The 15,141-nt window shown below is 43.0% G+C and overlaps 1 protein-coding gene across 2 annotated transcripts in view; it reads right to left on the bottom strand.

Moving 5' to 3' along the window:
- Window positions 1-14,112, bottom strand: part of FSCN1 (fascin actin-bundling protein 1) — a 63,973-nt gene extending 49,861 nt beyond the window's left edge. The window contains exon 1 of one of the 2 annotated variants that reach the window (XM_075830022.1): window positions 13,067-14,112. In XM_075830022.1, coding sequence (XP_075686137.1) covers window positions 13,067-13,868 — 802 coding nt within the window. In that variant the 5' untranslated portion in view covers window positions 13,869-14,112. The remainder of the gene's footprint in view (window positions 1-13,066) is intronic. The other variant, XM_075830021.1, reaches the window with a different exon arrangement.
- Between the last annotated feature and the right edge of the window lie 1,029 nt (window positions 14,113-15,141).

Below are 15,141 nucleotides of genomic sequence, written 5' to 3'. Positions count from 1 at the left end.
TTACAGCAATACGTGGTAATAAACTGCTGTTTGGACCCATGGCAGGACTCCGAAGGGAAGGAACAATATTTGGCTTTTGGAGATCAAATTTAGCTGGAATGGTTTGAGTGTCATGTCGCATTTGCAAAGCCCCTGAGGTACCAAAACAGTGGAAACCTCCCAAAAGTCCCTTAAAGGGACTGGAATGAGCGATTAGGTCGCTGGTACAATATAATAGAAGTAGAATATAATTTTTACAGGCTCCTGTAACAGCGCGATCGGTATTCCTGTTAGTTAGTCCTAAGTGTCAGCTGTAATACACAGCTGACACCTGCAGAATAGGGAGCGGGCGCAGCGCATGAGCCCGCTCCATATATAACCCCCCTGCACCATGACATGCTATTAAGTCGTGGTGCGCGAAGGCGTTAATGCGCAGCGGATGGTGCAAAGTGAAAATTTTAATTTTCCACTGATATACCATTTTAATGCACAATACGTTGTGCCCAGTTTGTGCCACTGAAGACAAATACCTCATACAATGTTGAGCGGATTCTCCCAGATATAAAACCATATATGTGGACGTAAGCTGGCGTTTTGGCACGCTGTGGGGCTCAGAAGGGAGGGAGCTCTATTTGGCTTTTGGAGCGCAGATTTTGCGTGGTAATAGTTCTGTTTGGGGTTTTGCTGGTATTCCAGTTTGATGTGGGGGTATGTGTAATCTGTGCGGAGAACATCAGGACATAGTAAGAGGGTATAATCATGCGGTAAATAAATAATAATCCGCAGATATGTGGCCGATGTCGCACTGATAAATGGCGCCTGATCTTATCTGCTTTTGGACACTGCACAATTACTGTTGCAATATACTGAGAGCCAGAACTTTCTTTTTTCACCGGAGCCGTGCGAGGACTTATTTGTTGCGGAACCATCTGTAGTTTTCATTGGTACCATTTTAGGGTACATGTGATTTTTTTATCACTTTTTATTTGGTTTTTTTTTGGCAAGCAAAGTCACAAAAAACAGTGTTCACTGTGCACTATAAATGACATTTTACTTTATTCTACGGGTTGATACGATTACGGCGATACCATATATATATGGTATCTTTTTTTTATGTTTTGTGGCATTTGCGCAATAAAATCACTTTGATAAAATAATTAATTTTCTGCGTCACCATATTCTGAGAGCCATAAGTTTTTATTTTTCAGCCAAAAAAGCGGTGTAACTACTTGTTTTTTGCGGGACGGGTTGTAGTTTTTATTGGTACTATTTTGACATGCGACTTTTTGATCACTTTTTATTCAATATTTTGAGAGGGTTGATGACCCAAAAAAAAAAATTGTGATTGACAGTTTTTTTAAATTATTTTATTTGCGGTGTTCACTGTGCGGGAAAAATAATATTATAGTTTGGGTCGTTGTGAACGCGGTCATACCAAATATGTGTACTTTTTTTTAAATGTTTAAAATGACTTATTATAGGAAAAAAAACATTTTTTGTTTTTGTAACTTACTTATTTTTACACTTTTATTAAACATTTTTATTACTTTTTACTTGAAGACCTGCAGCACTGATCGCTGCTATAATACATTACACTACATAGGTAGTGTAACGTGTTATAAACTGTCACACTGACAGAAAGCTTAAGAGGACCGGCCTCCGACTGGTTCTCATAGGCTGCCGTGCTTGGCAGACCCGTGTGCTGTTGTATGGCCTCCGGGGTTCTGCCTTATAACCGATTGCAGCACCCACAATCGGTCCCCGGGAAAGATTGTTGTAGTAACAAACTTTCCAGTTCGTTGCTACCACAAACTTTCCCTGCGATCACATGACTGGGACCTGAACCAATTAGGTCCCGATCATGTCTCCGGGACCAGAGGTAGGGGATAACAGCGCGATCCGGGTGTAAGTCCTACTCTGAGACACACGGATCTTGCTTTTAACACCCACCATGAATTCACGTTGGCGCTGCACAGAGCCCAGCAAGTGCAGACGTGAATTTACTGTGGGCGGTCGGGAAGCGGTTAAGATTTGTGCACCTTTTAATACATTTACCCACATTGTACTCCTGCGGCCTTCAAACTAAGACCAGTGTATAAAACATCAGTTTTAATAACTCGACCCTGCAGTGTACAAAATCCATAACGGATTCCAGCGTTACTGTGAATTTTTCAAATCTGCTGCATTTCCTGTTTTGCAGAAATTACACAGGTTTTTCAACGCAGAATGGATAGGTAGTACATGGTAGAAGTAAATGGGGGAGGAATCCTCCAGCTCACCGATCCTATGTCCGAGCCCAGACAGCGCATGGATCCTCGTGGCGGCACACGATTTAGATCAAAGCAGAAAAATTGAAACTTGATTCAGCGCTGGGTTTAAAAAAGTAAGTAACATTCCAACTTTACTCCAAAAAAAATATTAAAACGTCCATATACAAAAGGGTTGGACGCATCAGATAGCAGGCCTATTAATATATTTGGAATAAAGTTGAAATATTCCTCCCTAGTACATGGTAGCTAAGTGGGATTCCATGTGCTGGTACGGTCAAAGACTTTCCTCACCAGCACATTTGGAGTTGCGTGGTGCAGCAGTCCATAATGACCGCTGCTGCTACATACAACTCAGATGGAAGGCTGGCACATTCTGAAGAAATACAATAAATTTATTAATACAAAATTGATGGATCAGATAAAAAAAAACAAAAAACATAAGGGACATTTCGGAAGCAACGGGATGGTCTTTATAAAAACAGAAGAAATCTCACTACCATTCTGTGCTGTGACTTGTGATGAGAACTACTGGTTATACACACACACCAAACATTCTGTGAACCAAAAAATAAATAAAAAAAAAATTAAAAAAAAAAGGAGTCTACCAGTTCACACATTTTCTTGACGCAGAGTTTAACGCGGAAACCACTTTGGAATCCGCACCAAAAAACGTGCGAGTACCCGCCTCCCACTGACTTCAATGGTTGGTGGAGGCGGCGGTGGCGCCGCCCCCCCCCCCCCCGGCTTTTAGCTGATCGCAGGGGGGAGCGGCACATCTTTTCTTGCTGCGGCTCCACCTCTGACCACTCATTGAAATCAATGGGAGGCAGAACATTTTTTTTTTGCGGTGCTGCAGGAAAGTGCAGGAAAGTGCAGGCAGGTCAAAATCCATGAAGGAATTTTGAGGCAGATTATTTCTGCCTGCAAAACACTCCTTGAGAATTAGGCCCTGTTCACACGGTGTACAGTAGTTCATGGTTTACAAACACTGGACCTCATGGAACCTGGTTGGGAATTCCCTGAAAGACAGCAGTAGAGCAGACATTTTTACAGGAGGGATGGGGTAGTTGAAGGGAACATTTTTCACGGGCTACTAGTTATAAAAATGTTGGGAGTCACTGGCCTAGTTTACCCAAACACCTGTAACCCATCAATATTTAACCAGTTAGTGACCACCAATATGCCTTTTTATGGCGGTCACTATCTGGCCTTAGGCTAGGCTGCTGCCTTCTCATGGCGGTCTAGTCTAAGTCCTGCCCAGGTGTCCCATCCAAACTGAAGTGGGTGCTTGGCCGTTTGACGACAGTCTGGCTCCTGCACTAATGGTAGCAATCAAAATTCCTTTGATCGCGACTGTTTAACCCCTTAGATGTGGCGGTCAATAGCGACCGTGGAATCTAAGTGTTTTACAGAGCGGTAGTGGGCTCCCTCTGTCACCCATCGGTGGCCCGCAATGGGATCCCGGGCCTCTGATGGGTTGCCATGGCAGCCGGGAGCTTAACAAAAGGACCCTCAGGCTATATGCCTATTAGGGCAGAGGAATGGCCTAATAGATGCCTGTCAGTTTTACACTGACACGCAGTAATGCTTTGGTATACTAAGGCCTCGTGCACCGTAGCTGTCTGACATCATGGACCATGCACACACACACGATGTGCATTGACTTTAAAGAGGCTCTGTCACCAGATGATCAAATCCCTATCTCCTATTGCATGTGATCGGCGCTGCAATGTAGATAACAGTAAAGTTTTTTGTTTTTTTTAAAATGATCATTTTTGGGCAAGTTATGAGCAATTTTATATTTATGCAAATGAGCCTTTCTAATGGACAACTGGGCGTATTTTCTCTTATTTCCAACTGGGCGTGTATTGTGTTTGTAACATCTGGGCGTGTTTACTTGTTTTACTAGCTGGGTGTTGTGAATAGAAGTGTATGATGCTTACGAATCAGCATCATTCACTTCTCATCGTTACCACCCAGCTTCTGGCAGTGCACAGACACACAGCTTGTCCTTGCGAGATCGCGCTGTGACGTCACTTCCTCATACAGGAACTTCATCGCGTCGGACGAGCGAGGACACGCTGTGTGTCTGTGCACTGCCAGAAGCTGGGTGGTAACGATGAGAAGTGAATTATGCTGATTCGTCAGCATCATACACTTCTATTCACAACGCCCAGCCAGTAAAACAAATAAACACGCCCAGTTGTTCATTAGAAAGGCTCATTCTTAATATAAAATTGCTCATAACTTGGCCAAAAATTATCGTTTTTCAAAAAAACTAAAACACGTTACTGTTATCTACATTGCAGCGCCAATCACATGCAATAGGAGATAGGGATTTGATCATCTGGTGACAGAGCCTCTTTAACCCCTTCCCTCTTTAGCCACTTTTGACCTTCCTGACAGCCTCATTTTTCAAATCTGACATGTGTCACTTTATGTGGTAATAACTCCGGAATGCTTTCACCTATCCAAGCGATTCTGAGATTGTTTTCTCGTGACACATTGGACTTTATGTTACTGGCAACATTTGCTCTATATGTTCAGTATTTAATTGTGAAAAAGACCAAAATTTTGTGAAAAATTGCAAAAATTAGCATTTTTCTCAATTTAAATGTATCTGCTTGTAAGACAGGCAGTTATACCACACAAAATTGTTGCTAATTAACATTTTCCATATATCTACTTTATATTTGCATAATTTTTTGAACATCCTTTTATTTTTCTATGACATCACAAGGCTTAGAACTTTAGCAGCAATTTCTCACATTTTCAAGAAAATTTCAAAAGGCTATTTTTACAGGGGCCAGTTCAGTTGTGAAGTGGCTTTGAGGGCTTTATATATTAGAAACCCACAAAAAGTCACCCCATTTTAAAAACTTCACCCCACAAAGTATTCAAAACAGCATTTAGAAAAGGTCTTAACCCTTTTCACATTTCACAGGAATTAAAGCAAAGTAGAGGTGAAATTTACAGAAATTTTTTGCAGAAATAAATTTGTAATACAATTTTTTTTATAACACAGAAGGTTTTACCAGAGAAATGCAACCCAATATTTGTTGCCCAGTTTCTGCAGTTTTAGGAAATATCCCACATGTTGCCCAAGCGTGCTACTGGACTGAAACACAGGCTACAGAAGCAAAGGAGCACCTAGTGGATTTTGGAGCCTTATTTTTGTTAGAATATATTTTAGGCACCATGTCAGGTTTGAAGGGCTCTTGTGGTGCCAAAACAGTGAAAATCCCCCAAAAGTGACCCCATCTGGGAAACTACACACCTCAAGGAAATTATCTAGGGGTATAGTGCGCATTTTGACCTCACAGGTTTTTTACAGAAATTATTGGAAGTAGGCCGTGAAAAATTAATATCTAAATTTTTTCAAAGAAAATGTAGGTTTAGCGATTTTTTTCTCATTTCCACAAGGACTTAAAGAGAAAAAGCACCGCAAAATTTGTAAAGCAATTTCTCCCGAGTAAAACAATACCCCACATGTGGTAATAAACGGCTGTTTGGACACACGGCGGGGTTTAGAAAGGAAAGAGCGCTATTTGGCTTTTGGAGCTCAAATCTAGCAGGAATGGTTTTCGGAGGCCATGTCACATTTACAAAGCCCCTGACGGAACAAAACAGTGGAAACCCCCAAGTGACCCCATTTTGGAAACTACACCCATTGAGGAAATTATCTAGGGGTATAGTGAGTGTTTTGACCCCACAGGTTTTTTGCATAAATGGTTGTAAGTAGGCCGTGAAAATGACAATCTAAATATTTTCAAAGAAAATGTAGGTTTAGCTAATTTGTTCTCATTTCCACAAGGACTGAAGGAGAAAAAGCACCATAAAATTTGCAAAGCTATTTTTCCCGAGTAAAACAATACCCCGCATGTGGTAATAACCGGCTGTTTGAACACACAGCGGGGCTTAGAAGGGAAAGAGCGCTATTTGGCTTTTGGAGATCACATTTAGCAGGAATGATTTGCGGAGGCCAGGTCACATTTGCAAAGCCCCTGAGGGGACAAAACAATGAAAACGCCCAAAAAGTGACTCCATTTAGGAAACTACACCTCTTGAGGAATTCATCTAGGGGTGTAGTGAGCGTTTTGACCCCACAGATGTTTCATAGAATTGGGCAGTGAAAATAAAAATAATCCTTTTTCTTCAATAAGACGTAGCTTTAGCGCAAATTTTTTTATTTTCTCAAATAAAGGAAAAAAAGAACCCAACATTTGTAAAGCAATTTTTCCCCGAGTACGGCAATACCACATATGTGGTCATAAGCTGCTGTTTGGGCAAACAGCAGGGCTCAGAAGGAAAGGGCCGCCATTTGGAGTGCAGATGTTGCTGGATTGGTTTCTGGGCGCCTCTGGGCCCAAAACAGTGGAAACCCCCCAGAAGTGACCCAATTTTGGAGACTACACCCCTCAATGCATTTACCTAGGGGTGTAGTAAGCATTTTAACCCTGCAGGTGATTGGCAGAAATTGGTGTGCACTCGATGTTGCAGAGTGAAAATGGTTTTTTTTTCCGTATATATGCCAATATGTGGTGCCCAGCTTGTGCCACCATAACAAGACAGCTCTCTATATATTATGCTGGGTTTCCCGGTTTTAGAAACACCCTACATGGGGCACTAATCCTTTGCCTGGACATTCGACCAGACTCAGGAGTGAAAGCATACCATGTCAAATTGAGGCCTAATTTGGCAATTTACAAAGTATTGGTTCACAACTGCAGAGGCTCAGATGTGAAATAATAAAAAGAAACCCCTAAGAAGTGACACCATTATGGAAACTGCACCCCTCAAGGCATTTATTAAGGGGTGTAGTGAGCATTTTCACCCCACAGGTCTTTTCCATAAATGATTGCACTGCGGATAAATCAATTTTTAATTTCCAATTTTTCCCTAGATATGACATTCAGTGGCAAATATGTCATGCCCACCCAGCTTATGACGCTGGAGACACACACCCCAAAAATTTTTAAAAGGGTTCTCCCGGGTATGACGATGCCATATATGTGGAAGGAAATTGCGCTTTGGGCACGCTGTAGGGTTCAGATGGGAGGGAACACCATTTGGCTTTTGGAGAATGGATTTTGCTTGGTAGTAGATTTGTTTGAGTATTGCTGAAGTTTCCATTTATAATGTGGGGGTACATGTAAGCCGGGCAGAGTATATAAGGGGCATAGTCAGGTGGTATAATAATGGGGTAAAAAAAAAAAAAAATGATCCATAGATGTGTGTTACGCTGTGAAGCAATCCTTTCTGCACAGGCCGGAGTTGCACTGATAAATGATGTCCTTTCTTATCCCCTGTTTGGTCCACACTCCGCACCTTTCCAGTTTGGGGAATTTTGCTAGGAAGTGTTGTCCTGGTAGAATACGGGCACCGTCGCTTCCAGCGGATATCTTTAGGCGCTCCCCTTCCTGGTTCCCTAATTTTAGGTCCTTGATAAATCGCCTCTTGAAAACAGAAGAAATGTTCCCCTCGGGCACAACTGCATATTTTTTTATTTCCTGACTTATTGGAGTCATAACTAATTTTATTTTTCATAGACGTAGCGGTATGAGGGCTGGTTTGTTGCGGGACGAGCTGTAGTTATTATTGGTACCATTTTGGGGTACATGCAACTTTATGATCACCTTTTATCCTATTTTTTGGGATGCCAGGTAAACAAAAAAAAACGCAATTCTGGCACAGCTTTTGTAGTTTTTTTTTATACAGCGTTCACCAAGCGTTATAAATTACGTTAACTTTATTCTACGGGTCAGTACGATTCCGGCGATACCTAATTTATAGCACTTTTTTAGGTTTTACAACTTTTTGCACAATAAAATTACTTTTGTAAAAAGAATGTCTTTTCTGTCGCCAAGTTGTGAGAACCATAACTTTTTAATTTTTTTGTCGACGGAGCTATATGAGGGCTTGTTTTTTGCGGGACGAGCTATAGTTTTTATAGGTACCATTTTTGGATACGTGCGACTTTTTGATCACTTTTTATTCTAATATTTGTAGGGCAAAGTGACCAAAAAACAGAAACTCTGGTAAGGTTTTTTACGGTTTTTTTTTACGCTGTTCACCCCGTGCAATAAACAATATAATATTTTGATCCCTCAGGTCGTTACGGTCGCGGCGATACCAAATACGTATGGTTTATTATTTTTCAATAATAAAAAGGACTTGATAAGAGTAAAAGGGGGATTGTGTTTTGTTTTATTTTATTACTTGAAACTTTTATTGTTTTCAAACTTTTATTTTTTGCACTTCTTTTACACTTTACTTTAGTCCCACTAGGGGACTTGAAGGTCCAACGGTCAGATTTTTTTTTCTAATACATTGCACTACCTACGTAGTGCAATGTATTAGATCTGTCAGTTATTCACTGACAGCAAGCCGAGTAGGCTTCGCCTCCTGGCAGGGCCTAAAATCGGCTTCCGTAGTGGGAGAGCAGGAGACCATGGTGTCTCCTGTTGCCATAACAGCAGTCGCCAGTCCTGATTGCCTGTCAGGGCTGGTGATCTGCTAGTAACCGCTAAGATGCAGCAATCACTGTCGATTGCTGCATCGAAGAGGTTAAAGGACCAGTGGCACAGGAAAAAAATTTTTTAGATCAATTTGATTTTAGTGTTTTATTAAAAAAAAAAAATAATTATTTGTGTGTTTGTGTTTAACTTTTTCTTCCCTATGTGGGCTGCCATTTTTTTTTTCCATTTCTGTATGTGTCGATTAACGACACATACAGACATGGAATACGGCACATACAGTCCCATAGTGAATGCGAACGGGGCCAGTTCCATCCACTATGCTGTACGCCGTCTGTGTGGGAACGGCGCATGCGCCGCTCCCACACAGTCCAAGTTGAACTGTGCGACGTCCGGCGCCATTTTCTTGTGGACCGGAAGTCGCGGCCGGACAGTAAGATTACTACTTCCGGTCGCGGCTTCCGGACTTGTGCACTTGGAGCGGAGGTAGCAGACGGAGCGGACGGACCGGAGGAAGCGGCCGCGACAGGAGCAGGTAAGTTAGGTCTGTGTATTTACTACTGTATGTTAACCTACTACACTGTGTGTTCGCTCAAAAAATGGCGACACACATTGTAGGAGGTTTGACCGTTCAATCCCCTCGTTTCTCCCGGCACTAGCCAGGATAAAGGAGGGGGGGATTCTGAGAGCTCACTAGAGCGAGTGAGTTTTCTCAAATTTTGCAGCATAAAGCAATGTGGTTGCTTTACCACATGCAATGCTGCAATTTTGGGAATTGCTCCATCTAGTGACCAGCGCTGGGAAATATTATAAATTAGAATCTAATTTATAATATTTCCTGACTCGTGAAAAAAATTAGAACAATGTTTAATCACCTATACACTAATTGTTTAACTAAAAAAAAAAATTTTTTTCTAGCGACACATTACCTTTAATGGCAGGGATTGGAGCTAGCTCCGTTTCCTGCCGTTACAGGTGGATGTCAGCTGTAACATACAGCTGACTTGCACCGCTGATGACGCCGGATCAGCTCCTTAGCCGGCGCCATCTTTCCGGCGGCTACGGAAGCCGATCAGGCTCCGCCGCCGGGCGGATCTTGACTGGCTTTGGTGCTAGGCAGACCGGGAGGCCAGTATTAGGCAGCCACCGGAACCCCAGCAATTTCATTGCTGGGGTGCCGATGATCTGCAAACACCTTAAGTGCAGCGATCACGTTTGAGCGCTGCACTTAAGGTGTTAATGGCGGGGATCTAAGCGAATTTCGGTCCCCGCCATTACAGCCGGATGTCAGCTGGCAAATACAGCTGAGATCCGGCGATTATGGCACTGACTCAGCTTCTGAGCCGGTGCCAAACATTTGTCGTAAGTATACGACATTTTGCGGGAAGCATTGGCTTTCCATGATGTATACTTACGACAAATGTCGGGAAGGGGGTTAAGAAGCCTGGACCGTGGAAGCCACGTTGTGTGCATTTGCCCATAGGATCGAATGTGTCAAATACTTTTTTTTAATAACCAAATATGTAACTCTGCTCTCTACTCACTGAAATATCTCAACAAGGAGATGAACAACCGGAGCAGGTAAAAAAAAGAAGAGGTGACATTTTCAACACCACAAAAAACAGCGGTAAAAAAACGATCATTTTGTCACTTTTTTTTTTAAAATAAAGATGAACAGTAGAAAGTGGTATTATTTAGCAAAAGTGTTAAAAAGTTATTATATAGTGGTATTGCCGCAATCATAATGACTTGGGGGGGGGGGGGGGGTTCACCCTCCCAAAAAGTCAATAAGTCCCAAAACGTCAATGTATCCCAAAACGGTACCAATGAAAACTACGTCTCGTACCGCAAAAAACAATCCTTCAAACGGCTATATCACAGAAAAATACAAATGTTGTAGCTCTTGGAAAGAGGAGATACAAAAACAAATAATTTTAGTTCGAGTTTTTTTTATTGTGCCAAACAAAAAAAACGTATACATATTTGGTATTGCCGTAGTCATACAAACCGACAGGAAAAAAAAAAAAGGTAACTAGTTATTTACAGTGAGTAGTTTAACCCCTTAGTGACCAACAATACGCCTTTTCACATTGGTCACTAAGGGGCCTTAGGCTAGGCTGACGCCTTTTCACGTTCGCCTAGTCTAAGTCCTGCACGGATCCCCCGTGCAGGCTGGAGCCGGGGCTCTGCTGTCTGATGACAGCTGAGCTCCTGCTCCAACGCCCGCGATCGAAGTTTACTTCGATCGCGGCCGTTTAACCTGTTAAATGGCGCCAACAGCGACCGCGGAATTTAAACTTGTTTACAGAGGGAGTGAGCTCTCTCTGTCACCCATCGGCGGCCCGCAAATGCAATCGCGGGACTCCAATGGGTTGTCATGGCAGCCGGGGGCTTGATAAAAGCCCCCAGTTCTGCCCTGGACATATGCCTATTAGGACGCGCCGGAGGCACGTCCTAACAGATTGCCTGTCAGATTTACACTGACAGGCAATAATGCTCTGGTATACCAGAGCAGTATAGCAGTGATCTGAAGATCGCACAGTAAAGTCCCCTAGTGGGACTAATGAAAAACGCGAAATAAAGATTAATAAAAATTACAGTAAAAAAATAAAACCATTTTTTTCCCCATAAAAAGTGGATTTAGTAAAAGTGTAAAAAATAAATAAAAGTACACATATATGGTATCGCCGCGACCGTAATGACTCCATTAATAAAGTTAATATGCAATTTAAACCGCAAGGTGAACACCGTAAAAAAAAAAAAAAAAAAAAACGAAAAAAACAATGGCGAAATTGTCATTTTTTTCCATCGCCCCCCAAAAAAGTCATAAAAATGAATCAATAAATCCCATGCACCCCAAAACAGTACCAATAAAAACTATGTCTCGTCCCGCAGAAAACAAGCCCAAAAAAAAATCACTACATTGATGGAAAAATATAAAAAAGTTACGGCTCTTGGAAAGAGACGATGCAAAAACAAGTAATTTTAGTTCAAAAGTGTTTTTATTGTGCAAAAGTCGTAAAACATAAAAAACCTCTGCATATGGGGTATCGCCGTAATCGTACCAACCCATAGAATAAAGGTAACATGTTATTTACTCAGCACAGTGAACGGCGTCAATTTAAAAACGCATAGAACAATGGTGGAATTTGAGATTTTTTTTTATAATCCCCCCCCCAAAAAAAAGTTAATAAAAAAATTAGATGTACCCAAAAATGGTGCTATTAAAAAGTACAAATCCCGCAAAAAACAAGTCCTCATACAGCTATGTAGACGAAAAAATAAAAAAAAGTTATAGCTCTTTGAATGAGACTAGAAAAACGAATAAAATCGCTTGGTCATTAGGGCCTAAAATGGGCTGGTCACTAAAGGGTTAAATGTAAAATGCATAGAATAATGGCAGAACTGCTGTTTTTTTTATATCCCCTCCCAAAGAGAAAAAAAAAAACAAAAACATGTACCCCAGAATGGCGCCACTGAAAAAAAAAAACAAAAATAAAAACTCATCTCACAAAACACAAGTCCCCATACAGCTAATGACCACGAGCAGATGGTGGTGACTCAGCAGGATGTGGGGGATCAATGTCTTCCACAGGAAAAGGTCTGATCACAGGGGTGTGTAAAGACTACAACAAACCAAATTATATCACGCGCATCCGCATCCCCCCGGGGCTGTGATCAAACGTTGCTGCACCTACTATATGCACAGAATGAGGACAGTGCAGGTACCCCCTAGGTTTTTGGCATGTTCCCCCTGGTATACACAGGTGGACAGTTCAGGGTATCATTACACAGTGTATATTCTACGCTACTTAGTTATCAAAGAAGGAGTGTCTTCTATTGTCGAATAATAAAGCCATGTCGGCTATAGGGGGCAGAGCATTAGAAGAATCACACACTTCAGACACCACAGCTGCAGGAAGGAGACAGCGCCCTCTTCATGTGTGACCGGATCAGTAGCTGGGAAGGAAGCAGGGGACCTCTGGATTTGGTTAACCCTTTTATGTGCTTAGTATGGGTGGGGAGCAACCTTATGCAACGGCAGACAAAGACTCCATTCTCCACAAAGGAGACCACTGATGTAGGAAACCGTCTGAGCACACGGCCTATTTTCAGCCGTTTCTCTTGAAAACAGCTCTGTATTTTACAGCCGTTTTTTGTTAAGCGTGTGAACATAGCCTTATTATACAGAGCAGATGATCAGTCCCTTACACTAGATTACTACAAATTATCAGTTTAAGAAATACACCCTATGCCCATATACAGATGGCGGAGCAGGCGTACAAATCAGGCTGGTACCCAGCAAGCATCCAGCACTGTAGTTGGGGTTTTCTCACTCACCTTGCCGGGTGGAGACGTTACGCCCATTGCCAGCTGTGAGCACCACTTGCGGGCAGCTCCTCTCCAGCACAAACAGCTCGTCTCTGCCAACCTTACTGTTCTTACCGGCTTTCAACATGCCGCTCGGTCCGGAGGGGGTTAAGTAGCGCCCATCACTCGCCCTAAAGGCAACTTTCCCCGCCGAAATGTCCAGAGTGAATTTTGTGGCTGGCCCCGGCTCACTGCTCAGACTTCCGTCCATGGCTAATAGGCGGTGGTCAGGAGTCTGGATGCTGTAGCGGTTTTCCTGGAAAAGGAGAGTTATGAGGGAGTCCAGACCCCATGGTACATCGCGCTCCACCGATAGTTCTTCCCCACTGGCCCCCAAGCGAGCGTATCTTTTGCGGGTAGCACTGTATATGGTAACCTGGGGGTGCATGGCCAGGTGAACAGCCCACTTCTCCGCGGGGGATACGGAGGGAGAGAAGCAGCTGATTCTATCTTCCGAGCCGCCTAGGTAACGGCCGTACGCCTCAGACTGCAGCACCCAGCGGCCATCCCCTTGGGCGCTTACTAGAAAACGGCATTCGGAGTCCGGTACCTCGGTCTCGCCGGATACACGTCCGTCCTTGTCCGCAGAGAGGTATCGGCCTAAGTGGCTCCGCAGCAGCACGGCCTCCTCACCCACGGGCTCCAGCAGCCACACTTGTTTCTTCTTCAGGCTGGACGCTGAAGCGTTGATCTTGAAGCCGAACATCTCGGCAGTGAGATATTTACTGTTGCAGTTGATGAGCCCGAGCTGCAGGGTTCCGGAGCTGCTCATGATGGACGTGAGATGAACCGTTATTCAATGGGGAGAAGAATGTCTGCTGATGTACACTTGGCGTCTGCAGCATTTAAACACACGATTACCTCACAACCAGAGGCGGAAACCTCAAATCTTAGGGGGGAAACCAAGGGATGGGGTTGGATGGAGAACTCGGGATAGTCCGGGGGGAGGAGACTGCAGCACAATGGAAATCGGGTGGCTTCGTGCACTGCGGCTGTATCCTGTCAGAGTGAAAGCTTCATACAACTAAAGACTCAGCGGCCGCGGCCCACTAGAGCCTTTACCGCCATGCTGTACTGGTATTATATATGTGACTAACATATATGTAATATACAGTCCCATGTTTCACCGCTATTATTGTAAATCTCTCTCTCTTTTCCTGAGATGATGTACTAGTCCTTCTCAATGAATTAGAATATGATCAAAAAGTTCATTTATTTCAGTAATTCAATTCAATAAGTGAAACTCGTATATTATATAGATTCATTATACACAGAGTGATCTATTTCCAGCATTATTTCTTTTAATGTTGATGATTATGGCTAACACTTAACCCCTTCCCGCCGCAGCCCTTTTTCAGATTTTCATTTTCGTTTTTTCCTCCCCACCTTCCAAAAGCCATAACGTCTTTATTTTTCCGTCTATATAGTCCTATGAGGGCTTGATTTTTGCAGGACGAGTTGTACTAGGAAACAGGAAAAAATTATTTCTGGGGTAGAAAATGGAAAAAACAGCGATTCCTCCATGGTTTTTTGCACGCTATTTTTACAGAATTCACTGTGCAATTAAAACATGTTAAAGAGGCTCTGTCACCAGATTTTGCAACCCCTATCTGCTATTGCAGCAGATCGGCGCTGCAATGTAGATTACAGTAACGTTTTTATTTTTAAAAAACGAGCATTTTTGGCCAAGTTATGACCATTTTTGTATTTATGCAAATGAGGCTTGCAAAAGTCCAACTGGGCGTGTTTACAGTAAAAGTCCAAGTGGGCGTGTATTATGTGCGTACATCGGGGCGTGTTTACTTCTTTTACTAGCTGGGCGTTGTGCATAGAAGTATCATCCACTTCTCTTCACAACGCCCAGCTTCTGCCAGATCACGCTGTGACGTCACTCACAGGTCCTGCATCGTGTCGGACGAGCGAGGACACATCGGCACCAGAGGCTACAGTTGATTCTGCAGCAGCATCGGCGTTTGCAGGTAAGTCGATGTAGCTACTTACCTGCAAACGCTGATGCTGCTGCAGAATCATCTGTAGCCTCTGGT

The sequence above is a fragment of the Rhinoderma darwinii genome, chromosome 6 (genome assembly GCF_050947455.1).
Source record: "Rhinoderma darwinii isolate aRhiDar2 chromosome 6, aRhiDar2.hap1, whole genome shotgun sequence".
Taxonomy (NCBI): Eukaryota; Metazoa; Chordata; class Amphibia; order Anura; family Rhinodermatidae; genus Rhinoderma; species Rhinoderma darwinii.
This window is presented reverse-complemented; position numbering and strand designations above follow the sequence as displayed.